We start from the raw sequence: 17,796 nt of genomic DNA on the forward strand, positions 1-17,796 counted from the left end.
ATTAGCACATTCATATCAAAGGTTTTGTTTTTTGGTTTTTTCTTAAGTAACAGATTTTTCTTTCATATTCTTTGTCCACTCTCAGGAAGAGACTCTGTAAGCCTTGGTTTTCCACGGAAATTCAGGTTCTATTATGATCCGTGCCGAGCATAACGCAGGGACCAACCATTTCATACATGAGAAAATGCAGGCCCACGTGGATCATTGAACCTCCTTCAGTTCATAGTTAGTGGCTGAGTGGGGGTGAGGACCCAGTTTTCCTAACCTTTAAAGAAAGGGTCACACTGTTGCAGTTCACATTTTTGTGATTCATGTTTAAATTAACATGTATTTAGAACCTCTTCTTGATTTTTCCATTTTCTCTAACATTCCTGCACTAAGTATTAGACTTGAAGTTTGGCTGGATAAGCCCAAATAATACTGCCTCTTCCCTGATGGCCTGGATGTGCTCTCACTGCCATGAATCATTAAAAGATTTATTCTGTGACTCAAAAAGAGAAGTTAAGGCAAGAAGGTTAGCTTTGGAGTTAACCCTGAGAAGATGATGATGCTGGGGAAGGCTGTGCTTCTAAGATCTCTCTGCCTGTCTTTCCTCTATTATCAGCTGGAATATATTTTTTCATTTCACCCAATTATACTAATTAAATACAACCACCTAGAGAATTCTGTAGGTAAGTAAGCTGCTGCTTTTAAAAATGAAAACCCCCTAGGGAGGATGGGATTGAGGCATTTGCACACTAGGGTGAATGAATCAGATTCCAGGAATTGCCAGGGCTGTAGAAGCCATCACGAACTGTCTGATGTAAACACAAAGCCCTCCCAGCAGATGGTCTGAGCCTTCGTCCTCTGTGTGAGGTCAGTGGCTCTTCCTGATTCCATTCTGGTCACCTCAGATCAGGGAAGTGACCTGACCCGGGATGAATCCCAGAAGAACCCTAGATATTTACTTTAGGGACCCCTTCTTCCTCAGCGGCAATGCTTCCTTCTGTGTGTCTTCCTGAACACCAAACAATCATGCGTGGGAACAGAAGTTCAATGACCGCATGTACAGTGCTTCCCCAACAGCAAAACAGCACCGATCAAAACAAATGCTCCCTGAAGACCTGGGAATGGAAACCAGTGGAAGGGACAGTGTGACCATACAGTTTACTCTCTTCTGCTGGGCACAAAAAGACCACAGAGCCAGAAGGGAGAAGGGACCTTGATATAGTTCTAGACTTTCTATCTATGCACACCAAAGCAAAAATCACTCAATTAGTTCAAATAACTATATGGAATTTGGAGCAAAACTTTGCTAATTCATTTATGATTTAGATTTCTGGACTCTTGTTTTTGCCCTAAAGTTTAATATCAAATTATATAAAGTGACTTCTAATGTCGTAAGTCCAGTTGATGTAGCAGCAGTAATTGAGGACATTATGTCTACTGTCATTCAATAGCTTAAATAACTTTTCTTCAAAAGTAAAATAAAATCCAAGTAATCCAAGTTTAACTTTTTCCTATCCTTTTTTTCTAAAAAAGAAACATGCAAATGTATTCAAACATAGGCAAGAGATCCAAAAACAACAAACTTAAGGCCAAAGGCTGGTTCTTTGTTCCTATTTGAGAAATAGCACCCCAGCAGATCTAGGTCACAGCTGGATACCTTCCTGATAAATAGTACCGTAGTATCAGTAGAGCAAACCATAAAAAACATAAAAAGAAATAGATCTTCAAAAGTCAAAGTTGAGCAGACACTGAAAGCTTACTGTGCTGAAGCAATACTCTAAGCTATAAATACTGTAAATCAGGGAGCCTGTGTGCTCAGCCATGTCTGACTCTTTGCCACCCCGTGGACTGCAGCTCGCCAGGCTCCTCTGTCTATGGGATCCTTCTGTTCTCCTGGCAAGAATACTGGAGTGGGCTGCTGTGCCCTCCTCCAGGTGATCTTCCTGACCCAGGGATTAAACCCACGTCTCTTATGTCTCCTGCATTAGCAGGCAGGTTCTTTTCCACTAGTGCCACCTGGGAAACTCCCCATAAATCAGGGTATACATTTATAAATCAGGATATAAATGTTAATGTCCCAAAGAGTTTGAGGTAAATATGTAAGTGAAAAAAAATGTTAATACTTACATGTGTGCATATATGTGAGCATATATAATACATGTGTATATAATATAAAATTTATGTTTATAGTACATATGTATAAGCACATACCATGTGTATATACAGTCAGCCATATCTGCAGATTCTGCATCCCCAGAGTCAACCAACCAGAGTAAAAATATTCAGGGAAAAAAATTCCAAAAAGCAAAATTTGAATTTGCCACATGCAACTCTTTACACAACATTTACAATAGTATTTACAACTATTTACATAGCATTTACATTGTATTAGGTATTATAAGTAATCTAGAGATGATTTAAAGTCCATGGCAGGATGTGCATAGTTATATGTAAATGTTACGCCATTTTCTATAAGGGACTTGAGCATCCCTGGATTTGGGTATCCACGGGAGTCCTGGAGCCAATCCCTGAGGACACGAACTGTAAGGGGCTCGGGGAGCACTGCTGCCTCACTAGGTGGCCACCCATTCCAAAGGGAGTGTCCTTCTGGACCAGTCTTAGCTGCATGTTTATACGGATGGACATCTGGATCACAAGGCTAGCCTATTTTAGTTATAACAGTTCTAGTTTTCCTCTCTGGAAGCTGAGGAAACCTGAAAGCATTAAAAACTGAGGTTGAAGTGTTTAAAGCAACTGACATACTTTTTTCATAAAAAGCAAAATGATCAGAGGATAACACAAACAGAAGTTAACAATGTTAACAAAAGCCATCTTTTTTTTCACTTCTCAACTATTATTCATCCTTAAGAGACTGTCTCTAGGGATCCTCTAGGGATTTCTGTGGTTCTGCTTGGGTTTATTTCAGTCCTGTGTCTTCTTCAGTATCTTTGGTAATATTGGCAATAATAAGTAATTTACATAAACAGGAGAAACTAGAGAGGAATAAGCCTTTATTCCCTCCCACTGAAGCACTTGAGAGTAGAATGTTCTGCTGCCCTGGGACTTTAGAAATGTGCCATTTTAACTAACTTATCAGCATAAACAGCTATTTTATTGCTACAAGCTAAGTCACTTCAGTTGTGTTGGACTCTTTGCGACCCTATGGACTGTAGCCCATCAGGCTCCTCTGCCCATGGGATTCTCCAGGCAAGAATCCTGGAGTGGGTTGCCATGCCCTCCTCCAGGGCATCTTCCTGACCTAGGGAGAGAACCTGCATCTCTTAAGTCGGCTGCATTGGCAGGTGGGTTCTTTACCATTAGCGCCACCTGGGAAGCCCAAATGGACACTATAAATACTACTCTAAGCACTCACACTTATTTTTCCTAGTTGACAGGCCCTTGGTATCACAAGCCAGCTGTCTTTAAAAAATTGTGAGCTGATTACATACGCCTGCAGGGTTACCTTGCATTCAGAACAAAAAGCTAAGTACTTACTCCCTTGAGAGAACACCATTGGCCAGGATTGCTTCATATCGACTTATCCCTTTGCGCAGTAACACGCTGATCTGACCACCCACTTCATCTGCAATCACTCCTGCATGGATGGCGGCTTTGCACAATAAAGAGGTCTGAAACATAGCAACGTCATCACTTATAAGTGACTCAACAATGCATTTCACATATGGTGGGAGTTTTCCATTTTGTTGCAACTTGTGGTCAGGATGCCTACATGACCCATGATATGGCTAAATTATAATTCATTTAAATAAAAAGTGGAAGGGAATGGAAAAAAGTATTAGATAACCATCTCAGAATGACATCAGAGTCATATATTTATGCTGACTAACTTGGGAACCTTTCCACTAGGTAGGAAGGGAGGGAGGTGATCTACAGTATCCGTGGCTCTCCAGTGAACAATGCCTCCCGGGGGCCACGCCCATGTGTGGTCACCTCCCACACCGAGGCTGAACTGGGCCACAGCACTTGTTCTGTTCTGCAGCAGGTAACGTGGCCCTGCCAACTGTCAGTGAGGCCTCCTGAGACTCCCACCCCAGATGACCTGTCTCACAAATGCAGCTGCAATTCTAGGCAAAGGGAGCTTAAGAACCAACCAACCCACATTGTTAGCCCACAAACTGGTCAGCAAAGAAAACGGCTATCATTTTAAACCATCATTTTAAGTTCTGGGGTGACTTGTTCAGCAAGAATAGATAGCTGCTCAGTTTCTTACAAATCCTAAAAGATCATGCTGTTAAAATGCTGCACTCAATATGCCAGCACTGGCTACAGAACTGGAAAATGTCAGTTTTCATTCCAATCCCAAAGAAGGGCAATGCCAAAGAATGTTCAAACTACCGCACAATTGCACTCATTTCACATGCTAGCTAAGTAATGCTCAAAATTCTCCAAGCTAGGCTTCAACAATACATGAACTGAGAACTCCCAGATGTTCAAGCTGGATTTAGAAAAGGCAGACGAACAAGAGATCAAATTGCCAACATCTGTTGGATCATCGAAAAAGCAAGAGAATTCCAGAAGAAACATTTACTTCTGCTTCATTGACTATGCTAAAGCCTTTGACTGTGGATCACAACAAACTATGAAAATTCTTCAAGAAATGGAAATACATGACCACCTTACCTGCCTCCTGCGAAACCTGTATGCAAGTCAAGAAGCAACAGTTAGAACTGGACATGGAACAACAGACTGGTTCCAAATTGGGAAAGGAGTACATCAAAGCTGTATATTGTCACCTTGCTTATTTAACTTATATGCAGAGTATATCATGCGAAATGCCAGGCTGGATGAAGCACAAACTGGAATCAAGATTGCTGGGAGAAATATCAATAACCTCAGATATGCAGATGACACCACCCTTATGACAGAAACCGAAGAGGAACTAGAGTCTCTTGATGAAAGTGAAAGAGGAGAGTGAAAAAGCTGGCTTTTTCAAACATTCAAAAAACTAAGATCATGGCATCCAGTCTTATCACTTCATGGCAAATAGATGGGGAAACAATGGAAACAGTGACAGATTTTATTTTCTTGGGCTCCAAAATCACTGCAGACGGTGACTTCAGCCATGAAATTAAAAGACGCTTGCTCCTTGGAAGAAAAGCTATGACAAACCTAGAGTGTGTTAAAAAGCAGAGACATTACTTTGTTGACAAGGGTCCATCTAGTCAAAGTTATGGTTTTTCCAGTAGTCATGTATGGATGTGAGAATTGGACCATAAAGAAGGCTGAGCACCAAAGAATTGATGCTTTTGAACTGTGGTGTTAGAGAAGACTCTGGTGAGTCCCTTGGACTGCAAGGAGATCAAACCAGTCAATCCTAAAGGAAATCAATCCTGAATATTCATAGGAAGGATTGATGCTGAAGTTCCAATACTTTGGCCACCTGATGTGAAGAGTCAACTCATTACAAAAGACCCTAATGCTGGGAAAAATTAAGGGCAGGAGGAGAAGGGGATGACAGAGGATGAGATGGTTGGATGGCATCACCAACTCAATGGATATGACTTTGAGCAAGCTCTGGGAAATGGTGAAGGACAGGGAAGCCTGGCGTGCTGTAGTCCATGGGGTCAGAGAGTCGGATACAACTGAGCAACAGCAACAGCAGTTTCTTACATTTGCTTTACTAAATACACATTTTGAGGATTATTTGAGAAGGTGAAACTTCCATGCCACAGTTTCATTTTAAAATTAGATATTTAACAAGGCATCAAAACCAAAACTCCCTTCTCCAGGGGATCTTCCCAACCCAGAGATTCCTGGAGAATTCCATGGACTGTATAGTCCATGGGGTCACAAAGAGTCGGACATGACTGGGCGACTTTCACTTTCAAAACCAAAATGGTAGTATCAGCCGCAAAACACTCAGTGGACAAGAAAATGGGATGAAGGTCTCAGAGCGAATGAAGAGCAACCCAGGGCCCACAGCCCCCTTCTCATTTCCTGAATCTCCTCTGAGTGGGTCTAACAGCTGGCTCAGCCCTCCATGGCTGTTGGCTGGGGTGATGAACCGAGAGCAGGTACCTGGCTGCCTCTGATTAGCAGGTGGCCCTGTGATTGGAAGTGGGGCTGGGGAGAAAGAAATGGAACTTTTTCACAGGGTACCCAGAGGCCCCCACAAGCCCAGATCGGTGTGGGAGGGTGATCTGGCTATTAGCCCAGGACTGAGCAGTCCAGAAGGATCTTTTCCCAAATAAATTTTAGCAACGCCTCACTTCTCTGTGATGGCTAGTGCCAAAAAGATAAAAGCAGCTCATGAAAATGTGTTTCATAACTGAACTTGGGAGCTTCTCTTTGTGTTAATGCCAACACTGTTTATCTTACTGCAGTGGACAGTTTTTCTTAGGTTTAGGTTATAATACTAGGAGGACCAATGAGACCAACCATATTTTTGTGACTAATGTGGAGCCTCTTGATGAGGGTGAAAGAGGAGAGTGAAAAACCTGGCTTAGAACTCAACATTAAAAAAATGAAGATCATGGCATCTGGTCCCATCACTTCATAATAAATAGAGGAGGAAAAAGTGGAAACAGTGACAGATTTTATTTTCTTGGGCTCCAGAATCACTGCAGAGGGTGGCTGCAGCCATAAAATTAATAGACACTCCTTGGAAAGAAAGCTATGACAAACCTAGACAGCATATTAAAAAGCAGAGACATCACTTTGCCAACAAAGGTCCATATAGTCAAAGCTATGGTTTTTCCAGTAGTCATGTAAGGATGTGAAAGTTGGAACATAAAGAAGGCTGAACACTGAAGAAATGGCGCTTTTGAATTGTGCAGAAGACTCTTGAGCGTCCTTGGACTGCAAGGAGTTCAAACCAGTCAATCCTAAAGTAAATCAATCCTGAATATTCACTGGAAGGATTGATGCTAAAGCTGAAGCTCCAATACTTTAGCCACCTGATGAGAAGAGCTGACTCACTGGAAAAGACCCTGATGCTGGGAAAGGCTGAAGGCAGGAGGAGAAAGGGATGACAGAAGATGAGATGGTTGGATGGCATCACCGACTCGGTGGACATGAGTTTGAGCGAACTCCAGGCGACAGTGAAGGACAGGGAAGCCTGGCGTGCTGCAGTCCATGGGGTCAGAGAGTCGGACAGGACTTAGTGACTGAACAACAGCAACAATGCAGTTGCCGTAAAATTGAGAACTTTTGTGATCTTTAATTTAGAGAGCTCGTATTTCCTGAACTAGAGTAGATTTGGCAAAGTGAGTCAGTTTTCCAATGGTTTCTATCATCGTGAAAAAAGGGGAGGATCTCATGACAAAGAAGAAATAAGAGAAGAGAATGCTGAAACAGATGCAGATACTACCCCCTTCTTGATTTGGAGGGAAAAAAAAGAATTAGAAGATAGTAATCTTTAAAAAGGCAGCTTGCCTTTTCATCTTTTATGAATTTTCTTTTTTTTTAAAAAGGTGTCTTATTATGGTTTTAGTCTCTTAGGGCACAAAATAGAGGAGCTAGCTATAATGGAGACAACCTGAATGTAAATTCAGCAATTTAGCTCATCACCCTGTCTCTGTCTCCAGCTCTATCAGATGTGAAGTCATCTCACTGTTCTGGACCCAGCTTCCCAGTTCTCTTGGACAATGAAAAGGCTGGACTGGGTGATGTCCAGAATCGCTCTGTGATTCTAAAGGGCACCCTGTGTACTATTATAGGGTTGATGCAGGGCTGCTTCCCTTTCTCAGCCCCAAATAAAAGGCAGATTGATCCAGGGGTCAGCTGGGCACCTATTCCCACTGTCTCTGGGATCACCTGGCTTCCTCTGAATTCAGTCTGGGGATGGGATGGTCTTCATTCCAGGATCCCTGCCCTGCGTAGAGCTCTCAGTGGACTTGGCATGTTCAAGGGCCTCTTTGGTAACAAGACGACAGGTTTACAGGCCAACAAGCAATGGGACCTATCAGCTTCATTGACAACAAATATTCTCATTTCCCATGGTCCCTAGCATTGACGTACCCAGTGGTATGTGCCCCTTTTATGGAATTCATTTCATTATATTATTGCATATTAAATTCCACGTATTTGTTTAATAGTTTTTCATTATATTAAAGGCAGAACATAAGATACATCCCCAAGAGAATAACCACCAGATCTGGCTACCATAATATCATGATAAAATTATAAGCCCTTTCCTGGGTTATTTCCAGGAAGGAAAGTTATTTCCTTAAAAAAAAAAAAAATCACTCCACCAACTTAAATAAAATTGATGTTTTCTAAAGCTGAGGCTTTTTGGTCTTGTTGTTGGGTCGCTAAGTCATGTTCGACTCTGTGACCCCATGGACTGCAGCATGCTAGGCTCTCCTGTCTCTCACTGTCTCCTGGAGTTTGCACAAATTCATGTCCACTGAGTTGGTTATGCTATCTAACCATCTCATCCTTTGCCACTCCCTTCCTTTTCAGACTTTTGCCTTCAGTCTTTCCCAGCATCAAGTTCTTTTCCAATGAGTTGGCTCTATGCATCAGGTGACCAAAGTATTGGAACTTCAACTTCAGCATCAAACCTTCCAATGAATATACAGGGTTGATTTCCTTTAAGATTGACTGGTTTGATCTCCTTGCAGTCCAAGGGACTCTCAAGAGTATTCTCCAGCACCGCGACTGGAAAGCATCCATTTTTCAGTGCTCAGCCTTCTTCATGGTTGAACTGTCACACCTGAACCTGACTACTGGAAAAACCATAGCTTTGACTATATGAACTTTTGCTGGCAAAGTGATGTCTCTGTTTTTAATATGCTGTCTAGGTTTGTCATAGCTTTCCCTCCAAGGAGCAAGTATCTTCTAATTTCAAGGCTGTAGTCATCATCCATAGTGATTTGGAGCCCAAGAAAATAAAATCTGTCACTGAAGGGATGGGACAAGATGCTATGATCTTAGTTTTTTGAATGTTGAGTTTTAAGTCAGCTTTTTCACTCTCCTCTTTCACCCTTAGCAAGAGGCTCTTTAGTTCCTTTCACTTTCTGCCATTAGAGTGGTATCATCTGCATATCTGAGGTTGTTGATATTTTTCCAGGCAATCTTGATTCCAGTTTCTGATTCATCCAGCCCAGCATTTTCCATAATGTACTCTGCATATCGGGCTTTCCCAGTGGTTCAGCAGTAAAGAATCTGCCTGCAGTGCAGGATCTGCAGGACACGTGGGTTTGATCCCTGGGTTGGAAAGATCCTCTGGAGAAGGACATGGCACCCCACTCCAGTGTTCTTGCCTGGAAAATTCCATGGATGGAGGAGCCTGATGGGCTACAGCCCACGGGGTCACTAAGAGTTGGACACAACTGAAGCAACTTAGCACGCACTCTGCATATAAGTTAAATAAGCTGTTAGATGAACAGCCTTGTCATACTCCTTTCCCAATTCTGAACCAGTCCATTGTTCCATGTTGGGTTCTAACTGTTGTTTCTTGACCTTTAAAAATTCACACTCACTGAACTGGATTTTTAAACATTTTCCTTTTGAACAATAGATTTATACTTTGTCTTCTAGCTATTTGGGGATCTACACTTCACTGAAATATAAATATGGGAAAGCCTATATTAATCAGTGATTGCCTTAAACAAAAAAATTTAAACGTATTTCTTCAGGAAAGGGAATGCAATGGACAGCTGAGGAGAACACCTGCAAGGCTCATGAACTTGGAAGTTGGTGGAATTAAACATCTCTGAAGTTTCTGAGCCACAAAAGATGACCAAGCAGATCAGCATGAGAAGACTCAAAGAAATTATCAAATCATCCCAGAACAGGAACATTTTCTTTAAGTCTTCCTCTAAGAAAAAACAACGTGTACTAAAAAGTGTTGACAAAGTATTAAAATAAAATTTAATAAGAGTAAACGTTTTAGATTCACTTTAATATAATATAAAGACGACTTCCCTGGTGGCTCAGTGGTAAAGAATCCACCTGCCAATGTAGGAGACACAGGTTCGATCCCTGGTCCAGGAAGGTCCCACATGCCATGTGGCAATTAAGCCCGTGGGCCACAACCGCTGAGCCTGTGCTCTAGAACCTACGTGCCACAACTGCTGAGCCTGTCTGTGTTCTAGGACCCGTGCTCTGCAACGAGAAGCCACCGCGATGAGAAGCCCGTGCACCACACCTAGAGAGAGGAGCCCCCCACTCACTGCTACTAGAGAAAGCCCTGGCACTTCAACAAAGACCCAGCAGAGCCAAAAATAAATAAATAATTGATTTAAAAAAAAAAAAATGAAGAAAGCACATGTTCAAAATTATAAAAATGTATTCCTCAGTCTATTCAATGAATTGTTTTAGTGTCACTACAATCTTCATAATGACCATGATAACATTTTCCTTAGAAAAGTAATATACATTTACCATAGAAATTTTAGAAAATATGAAAAAATAAAATCACTATACTGTCATCACTCAGAGACAACCACTCATCAATATGATGTATTTATTTGCCTCTGGTTTTTTCTGGGTGTATGCAACTGGGTTTCTCTCTTTCTCTGCTAAATCAGGAACACACTTTTTGCACTGTCTCCCCTTAACTTACAGTACTTCTTGAATATTTGGGGGGAATGGAGAATTACTGAAACAAGTTAGTTAAGGGATGTGTTCTGCTTAAAAGCAGACGGTACAGTCAGCAGGCTTGGGAGAAGCTGCCAAGAGAAAAACCGTTCTGAGCGCTTTTTATTTCTGGTTTCCAGGTAAGGCAGAGCTTAAAGTCTGTATTTCTTAACTGGCATGTTAAGCCTACACTGTACGATGCCTTCATTCACCAGCCAAGGAGACAGAATCACAGAATCTTCAGAATTCTAAATGATCGTGAAAGTTTTCTGTGACACCTCCTGACAGACTGTCCCCTCTCCTCCCCACACATCCAGGCCACCGTGGCAAAGGCTATAATCTCCACACTCGACACTTTCAGTGATTAGGGCCCCACTGTTTCTGGAGACACCCTATCCCATCTTGCATTGTTCAGTTATTCCTTATATGCTACGGAAAGTGGCCTCCTGGATCTTCGTTCTGCCTTTTGAAACAACACAGAATGAACCAATTCTCTTATTATTATTATTGGAGTCAGTTGCTTTACAATATTCGATTAGTTTCTCCTGTACACCAAAGTGAATCAGCTGCACTTACACCTCCCTCTTTTTTGGATTTCCTTTCCATTCAGGTCACTGCAGAGCTCTGAGTAGAGTTCCCTGTGCTGTATACAGTAGGTCCTCGCTAGTTATCTATTTTATGTGTTGTGTTGTGTTAGTCACTCATTCATGTCCAAATCTTTGTGACTCCATGGACTATTAGGCCGCCAGGCTCCTCTGTCCATGGAATTCTGCAGGCTAGAACACTGGAGTGGGTTACCATTTCTTTCTCCAAGGGATCTTCCCAACACAGGGATCGAACCCAGGTCTCCTGCACTGCAGGCAGATTCTTTACCGTCTGAGCCACTAGGGAGCCCTATCTATTTTATACACAGTATCAGCAGTATATATATTGATCCTAACTTCCCAGTTCCTCCCATCACCACCGCTTTCCCCCTTGGTGTCCCTATGTTTGTTCTCTATGTCTCTATTGAGGCTTTGTATATAAGATCGTCTATACCAGTTTTTTTCCAGGATGGACCTAGAGACTGCCATACTGAGTGAAGTATGTCTGAGCCACCAGTGAAGCCCATATAATTGTATATTAACTATACATCAATAAAATTAAAAAATAAATAAATAAAGGTGGTATACAGGAAATGGAAAGAAAATTATCAGGAGGGGAAAAAAAAACAAGTAGCCATGTTGAAACAGTCCACATGGTAAGGAGCTGAGGACAGCTTCCAACCAAGAAGAAATTGAGGTCCTCTATCCAACAGTCCATCAGTAACTGCATGCTGCCAACACCATGTGAGCTTAGAAGCACATGTTTTCCTAGCGGAGCCTCAGATGAAACTGCAGCCCCAGTGACACCCTCGTGTCGCCTTGGATAGAACCTGCTGAGTGGCTGTCCCTGAAGCAGAGAACTCAGCAGTGCGTGCTCAAACTCCTGACCACAGAACATGAGAGGTAATACATGTGCTTCAGGCTTCCAAGTTTTTGGTAATAGTTATGTGGCAATAGTTATCTAATATACTCACAATATCAACATATACAAAAGAGAGACACTAGTCCAACTTCTTTGAAGAGATGCATTTTCAAAATACAAATTTTCCCTCCAGATAAAATCATACTGAGAGCAAATGGTATAAAACCAGCTAGTGCGTCAAACAGGAAACCTGTTTGTCAGCATTTGCAGGTCACGTACCACCCAGGAAACCATTTACCTGTTACTCTGAAAAGGAGAGCTCTGTCCAGAGGAGGCAGGGTAAACAGCTAAAGTAAGAAAGAAACAACGCTATTTCTCTTGCTGCATGGAATTCTTAAGTTTCTTACACAGGCCCGGAAAATAATAAGTTAAAAGTATACATTGCTAGGAGGTGAAACTATACCTCAACTTTTTTATGTCTTTTGGTTTACTTCCTAAAGTCATTTAGTACTTCAGCCTGTGCCAAGTAATTTTCAAACTGAGGTAGTATAAATCATTTTCAAATTCAGTTTCTAGGCTAAGTGAACATTCTATGTCAATCTTGTAAATAAAGAAAACACATGAAAAAGGAAACGATGAGCAAAGTCACAGACCTGCTGCTTCCAGAATCAGGAGGTACTGAAAGCAAAATTAAAGCCAATTTTTCCTCCTCCTGTAGGAGATAAATGATCAAGCTCCTAGAACATGTATGTCTTCCCTGTGCATAAAGACATGTTAATAAATTGTAGGAAAGTTCCATCACTATACAGATTTTCATATTTCTAATAACTCAAGCCCCTTCCCATAAGCTATAAACCCAACCATTTGAAATAGTAATGTAAATTTTTTAAAATCAGGTATCAGATTTCCAGGATAGAAATCTGTGAATAGTAAGAAATGAAGAATTGTGAATCTGAATGTAAGACATATACTTACAAAGGATTTCTGGTGAGTTTATTTTTTTCTGGGAGCAATGTATATCACCCAGTTTCAATAGGCCTAAGAAACTGGGGTGCAAGGAGGGAGGGGAATAATATAAAAGAGCAGGACAAATGGCTTCATTGGTCCCAGATACAATGTCACTATTCTGTGCTGTAAAATGTTCATGTCTTTGGCTGTATTACCTGAAGCAATTGGAGTAGTAAAATCAATAAATAAATTATAACAAAAGGATGACCTCTTATAAAAATTGGATGGAATTATACTCTTAAGTTATAATAAAGGGTTTTGTTTCATTTATAGTATCCTTAATTGGAAATGCTAAAAATAGGAATGAATGCATGAAAAACCTTGGTTTTTATACTTATTATTTCATTTATTCTCAGAAAAGAGAACTGTGCATCTATCTACAAAGTTTTACATCTTATTTGACTTTAGTTTGTAAAGACTTTAGGCAGAGCAACAAGCACTAACTTTTTAATGTCTTCCCTGCCATATATCAAAGGACCTTGACCTACTAGTTATATTTCAAGGGAAATCATATTATATATCAATTCTATCTCAATAAAGCTGGAGGTGGGGGAAGAGAAAATATCTCAAGGAAGCAATGTAAGATGTGAACAAAGATATGAGTACAAAGGTTTTCACAGCATCACTGCTAGTACGAGTGAAAAATGGAAAGTCAAGCACTGTAGTAAATTGATACCAAGAAATGGGAGGCACTCATTTAAAGCAAGATTTTGAAAAAATTGTCCCCATCGAATGCTAAGTCATGGAAGATAAAGTATCAAACTACTTTTGGCTAAAAGGAATTTGATATCCTGACTTGGATCCTAGAACAGAAAAAGGATGTCATCCCTTATAAGCAGAATCTAAAAAGAAATGGTACAAATGAATTTATTTACAAAACAGAAACAGACTCACGGACTTTGAGAACAAATTTATGACTGCCCGTGGGGAAGGATGGGGAGAAGGGATAGTTAGGGAGTTTGGGGTGGACATGTACACACCACTGTATTTAAAATGGATAACAACAAGGTCCTCCTATATTAGCACAGGGAACTCTGCTCGCTGTCGTGTGGCAGCCTGGACGGGAGGGGAGTTTGGGGAGAAAGGATACGTGTGTATGTGTGGCGGAGTCCTCTTAGCTATACACCTGAAGCTATCACAACATTGCTAATCAGCTATATTCCAGTATAAAATAAAAAGGTTTTTAAAAATGACAAAAAAGGATGTCAGTGGGAAAGCTAGTGAAATTCAAATAAAGTCGGTGGCTAAGTTAATGGCAATGTTCTGATATTAAATTCTTGGTTTTAATAAATGTTTCATGGTAAAAAAAAAAAAAGTTACCCTCAATTACTTACATCTCTATAGCCATGCACCACATTCCCAGAAATATCTCCTGGTATGTCTCTACAACCAGCTGGGCAGAACTTGCTGGGAAAAAAAAAGTAGAGTATATATTTTATTAAGGCTTGCTTAAATTAAAAAGTATTAAATTATACTTAAAAGTATTTTCTCTCCATGCAACATGCAGGAACGTCTTCCTCTAATGACAAATCAGAAACTTGATTTGTGAAAACACAGATTAATCTAAAGGCGTCCCTGGTGAGTCAGGTGGTAAAGAATCTGCCTGCAATGCAGGAGACATGGGTTTGATCCCTGGGTTGGGATAAACATTGACAGATTTGAAGATGAATGCCATAAGCCCTTGTTTCTATATATATCATATTACAATAATGTTTGTTTGGTTTGCTCAAGAAGAATGTACCAGCCCAAACAGATTCCAAAATAGCAGTTGCTTTTATTTCATTTCCTCTCAATTTCCTCCTGCTGACTTAGCAAGTTAGATGTGTGACAACACCTAATTATCAAAACTACCCAAGTACATGGTTTATAATTCTTCCCCGTTGACCTAATGGAATCCAGCACTGCCGCAATAATCAAGGAATTAAGAAACAGAAATAACGGAAATCCTATTACAGGCTTACAGTTCCTTATCCTAGCCCTTAGAGCCAAATATATTTGAGAATTCAGAATTTGAAGGACTTTGGAAAAGTAAAACAGTGCTCACAGTGTATATGATGTAAAACCCTACTGAGGTCTGCAAATATTAATCAGAACTTCAATATCTCTACCAAATACATGGATAGTTGTATTGGGCCAAAAGGATAAAGATAAAACAGCCTCATGTTTAATCTAGTCCAGTTTTGCTGTCAGATGAATCTATGGTCACATTAATCAGGTGCTGCCACCAAATGAATTACAAAAATTATTTGACTTTTCCAGCTTTCTACATTTTCTACATTTCATGATAGATGAAGGATTATGGCTCTGTACTAGTCATCATACCTCATCTTTAACTAAACATTACAAATCGGCTGGGCCACAACTTAGATGATCCAGCACCATAATATCACACTGTGGGGCTGAGCATATTCCTTTCTCTAAGAGGATACGAAATGACTACTGATGCCCGAAGGCCTTGGCACCACTGGGGCTATACACAGATGGCTGGAAAGAAAATGCTGGTGAATGTCCACATTGGATGAACAGCAACTTTAAGGGCAACATCTAATTATTGGTCATTTTTGTTTTTGTCTTTTCTGAACTAGACTTCATATTAGTAAATAGTGGAGTTGATTCTGAATATAAAATAATCTCATTTGTTAAAATGTTAGATGGATAGGACCATGGACCCTTGAGCTTAACTTTTGGAGTACACTTATTTATTGTGTAGCTATTGATATATGAAATCCAGAGAGTTGTACCTGGCACTAAGGAAACACTCTAAGAAGTTAAGAGTTGTTGTTAGTGTTTTTGTTGACAATGACTTCTAGACCAGTGGTTCTCAACTAGGGGTGATTTCTGCACACCCAGAAACATTTGGAAATGTCTGGAGATGTTTACCACAACTGGCACACACAGGCCAGGGATGCTGCTAAATATCCACAATGCACAGACCAGCTCTTCATAAGAACAAATTGTCCACAATAGTAGTGCCAAGGTTGAGAAATCCCCTCTGGGCTCTTGTTTTAGAAATGAGAAAATGTACATCAAAGAGATCAAGTAATTTTTCCAGTTAAAGTAAGGCTGGAGTGAAACCTTTCATCTCCTATTCTCTGTAGGTCTCTTTCCTGTGGGAAAGAGAAAATGAACCCCCTCCAGAATCACAAAAGTCACTCCCAAATGCTGGCCAGGTAATAAATGCACTCTAGACTCCCATTTTGGCACACAGGTACTAGAGTAGAAGTCAGGGGTCAGTAAACTATGACCCATGGGTCAAATCCAACCTGCACTTTTTTTTTTAAATAAAGTTTTATCAGAACACAGCCATGCACATTCATTCACACACATACTGTCTATAGCTGCTTTTGCACTACAAAGGGCACAGAACTGTGTGAACAGATAAAAAAAGACTGCATGGCCTGCAAAACCTAAAATCTTTACTACCTGGCCTTTGACAGAAAGTTTGCTGATCTCTGCTGTATAAGAAACCATTTCAAATATTCCTGATTCATTACAACACAGATGATTTTTTAAATTAAATACAAATAAAGGTACTTTATCTGGCTTAACGTCAAGGAAAACAAAATATTCAGCAACAAATGACTGCAGCACAACTAGGACAGTGTATTTACCTGTATTCTGTCTTCAAATAATGGTTAGCTCGTTCCAAACATGTTATTAAATCTGTCATAAATAAAGACAACTGCAATTAGCAGACTGAATAGAAGTTAGGACGCTCATGCTCTAAAGATTTCTTTTAAAATGAAACAGTTTCTGAGAAGCATTTATTTATTCTCTAGTTATCTGAACTTTTCTGCTTAAAAGTAAATAAAAACTGATACACTATACCCAGGATTTCATTAGTTCATCTTTCTTTTCTACCATCAATGATGGTTCTTCACCATTTATCCAGTGGATGGTAACAGAATCTTCTTTCAACCAAAGAACAACATTGGTTCGTTACTATTGACTACACACCTACAAAGATCATGTAACTTCTACTGGCAGGTAGAAAACAATTTCAAGAGCCCATGTGGTTTACAGAGAAGGTTCAGGAACATTTTAATTTGATAGTTTATCTAGTGGCATCCAAGCGACCACAGGGCCAGGTGTTTAGCTGGAACACAAAGTGCTTATCGGCTTTGATCAATGAGGTCCAAAGACTTAAAAGAAAGGTACTCTCTGAAGCAACTTATAGAACTGAACTTATACTAAGAATGGAAACTCGAAGATGCTGTGGATTTGGGTGCTTTTAGATGCACCTAGGATAGTTTCCAATATTCCACACTTGCTGCTGTTCTTTCCTTAATCTTTTCAGTGGTTCTTAGGGAGCAACCTATGCTAATCACTGGCCATGCAGCGGCCTGCTAGAATTGCTCAGATCTGATTGACTGAGCAGGAAATAAATGGAGTACCCTGTTCCCAGAGTTATTTCTGCTGGAGGGAACTGAGCAGAAACTCTGGACACTTCTGAGGCCCTGGAGAGACCCTGGGCTGCACGGAAATGACTCTGGAGTTGACCCAGACGAGACCCTGGAGTTGACCCTAGACGAGAGGCTATGTTTTCCTTCCCCATCTGTGTTCATGCTCCTCTTCTCTCCTGCTGATGTGCCAGCTTGATGAATGGGGCACTCAGTGACAGTGACCTCATCCTTCTCGCATTGCGTGCTCCCAGGCTGGTGTGCCAGTGTGTATGAGGGCTGGGGCGGGGGGTATCACTGGTTAAAAGGCTTGTCTCCTGGACTAAGAAAGCAGTTGGGGGAGAGCTCCAGAGAACAGCCAGACCTCAGAAGGGTCAGATGCATATCCCTAAAGATATACAATCCAAGG

General features: G+C 40.7%; 1 protein-coding gene across 2 annotated transcripts in view; it reads right to left on the reverse strand.

The window, feature by feature from the left end:
• Positions 1-17,796, reverse strand: part of DCBLD1 (discoidin, CUB and LCCL domain containing 1) — a 72,458-nt gene that overhangs the window by 10,326 nt on the left and 44,336 nt on the right. For both annotated transcript variants that reach the window (XM_061132059.1, XM_061132060.1), the window contains exons 4-6: positions 16,599-16,650; positions 14,322-14,394; positions 3,484-3,617 (exon numbers count right to left, since the gene is read on the reverse strand). In XM_061132059.1, the coding sequence (XP_060988042.1) occupies positions 3,484-3,617; positions 14,322-14,394; positions 16,599-16,650 (259 nt within the window). The remainder of the gene's footprint in view (positions 1-3,483; positions 3,618-14,321; positions 14,395-16,598; positions 16,651-17,796) is intronic.

The sequence above is a fragment of the Dama dama genome, chromosome 28, assembly GCF_033118175.1.
Source record: "Dama dama isolate Ldn47 chromosome 28, ASM3311817v1, whole genome shotgun sequence".
NCBI classification, from domain to species: domain Eukaryota; kingdom Metazoa; phylum Chordata; class Mammalia; order Artiodactyla; family Cervidae; genus Dama; species Dama dama.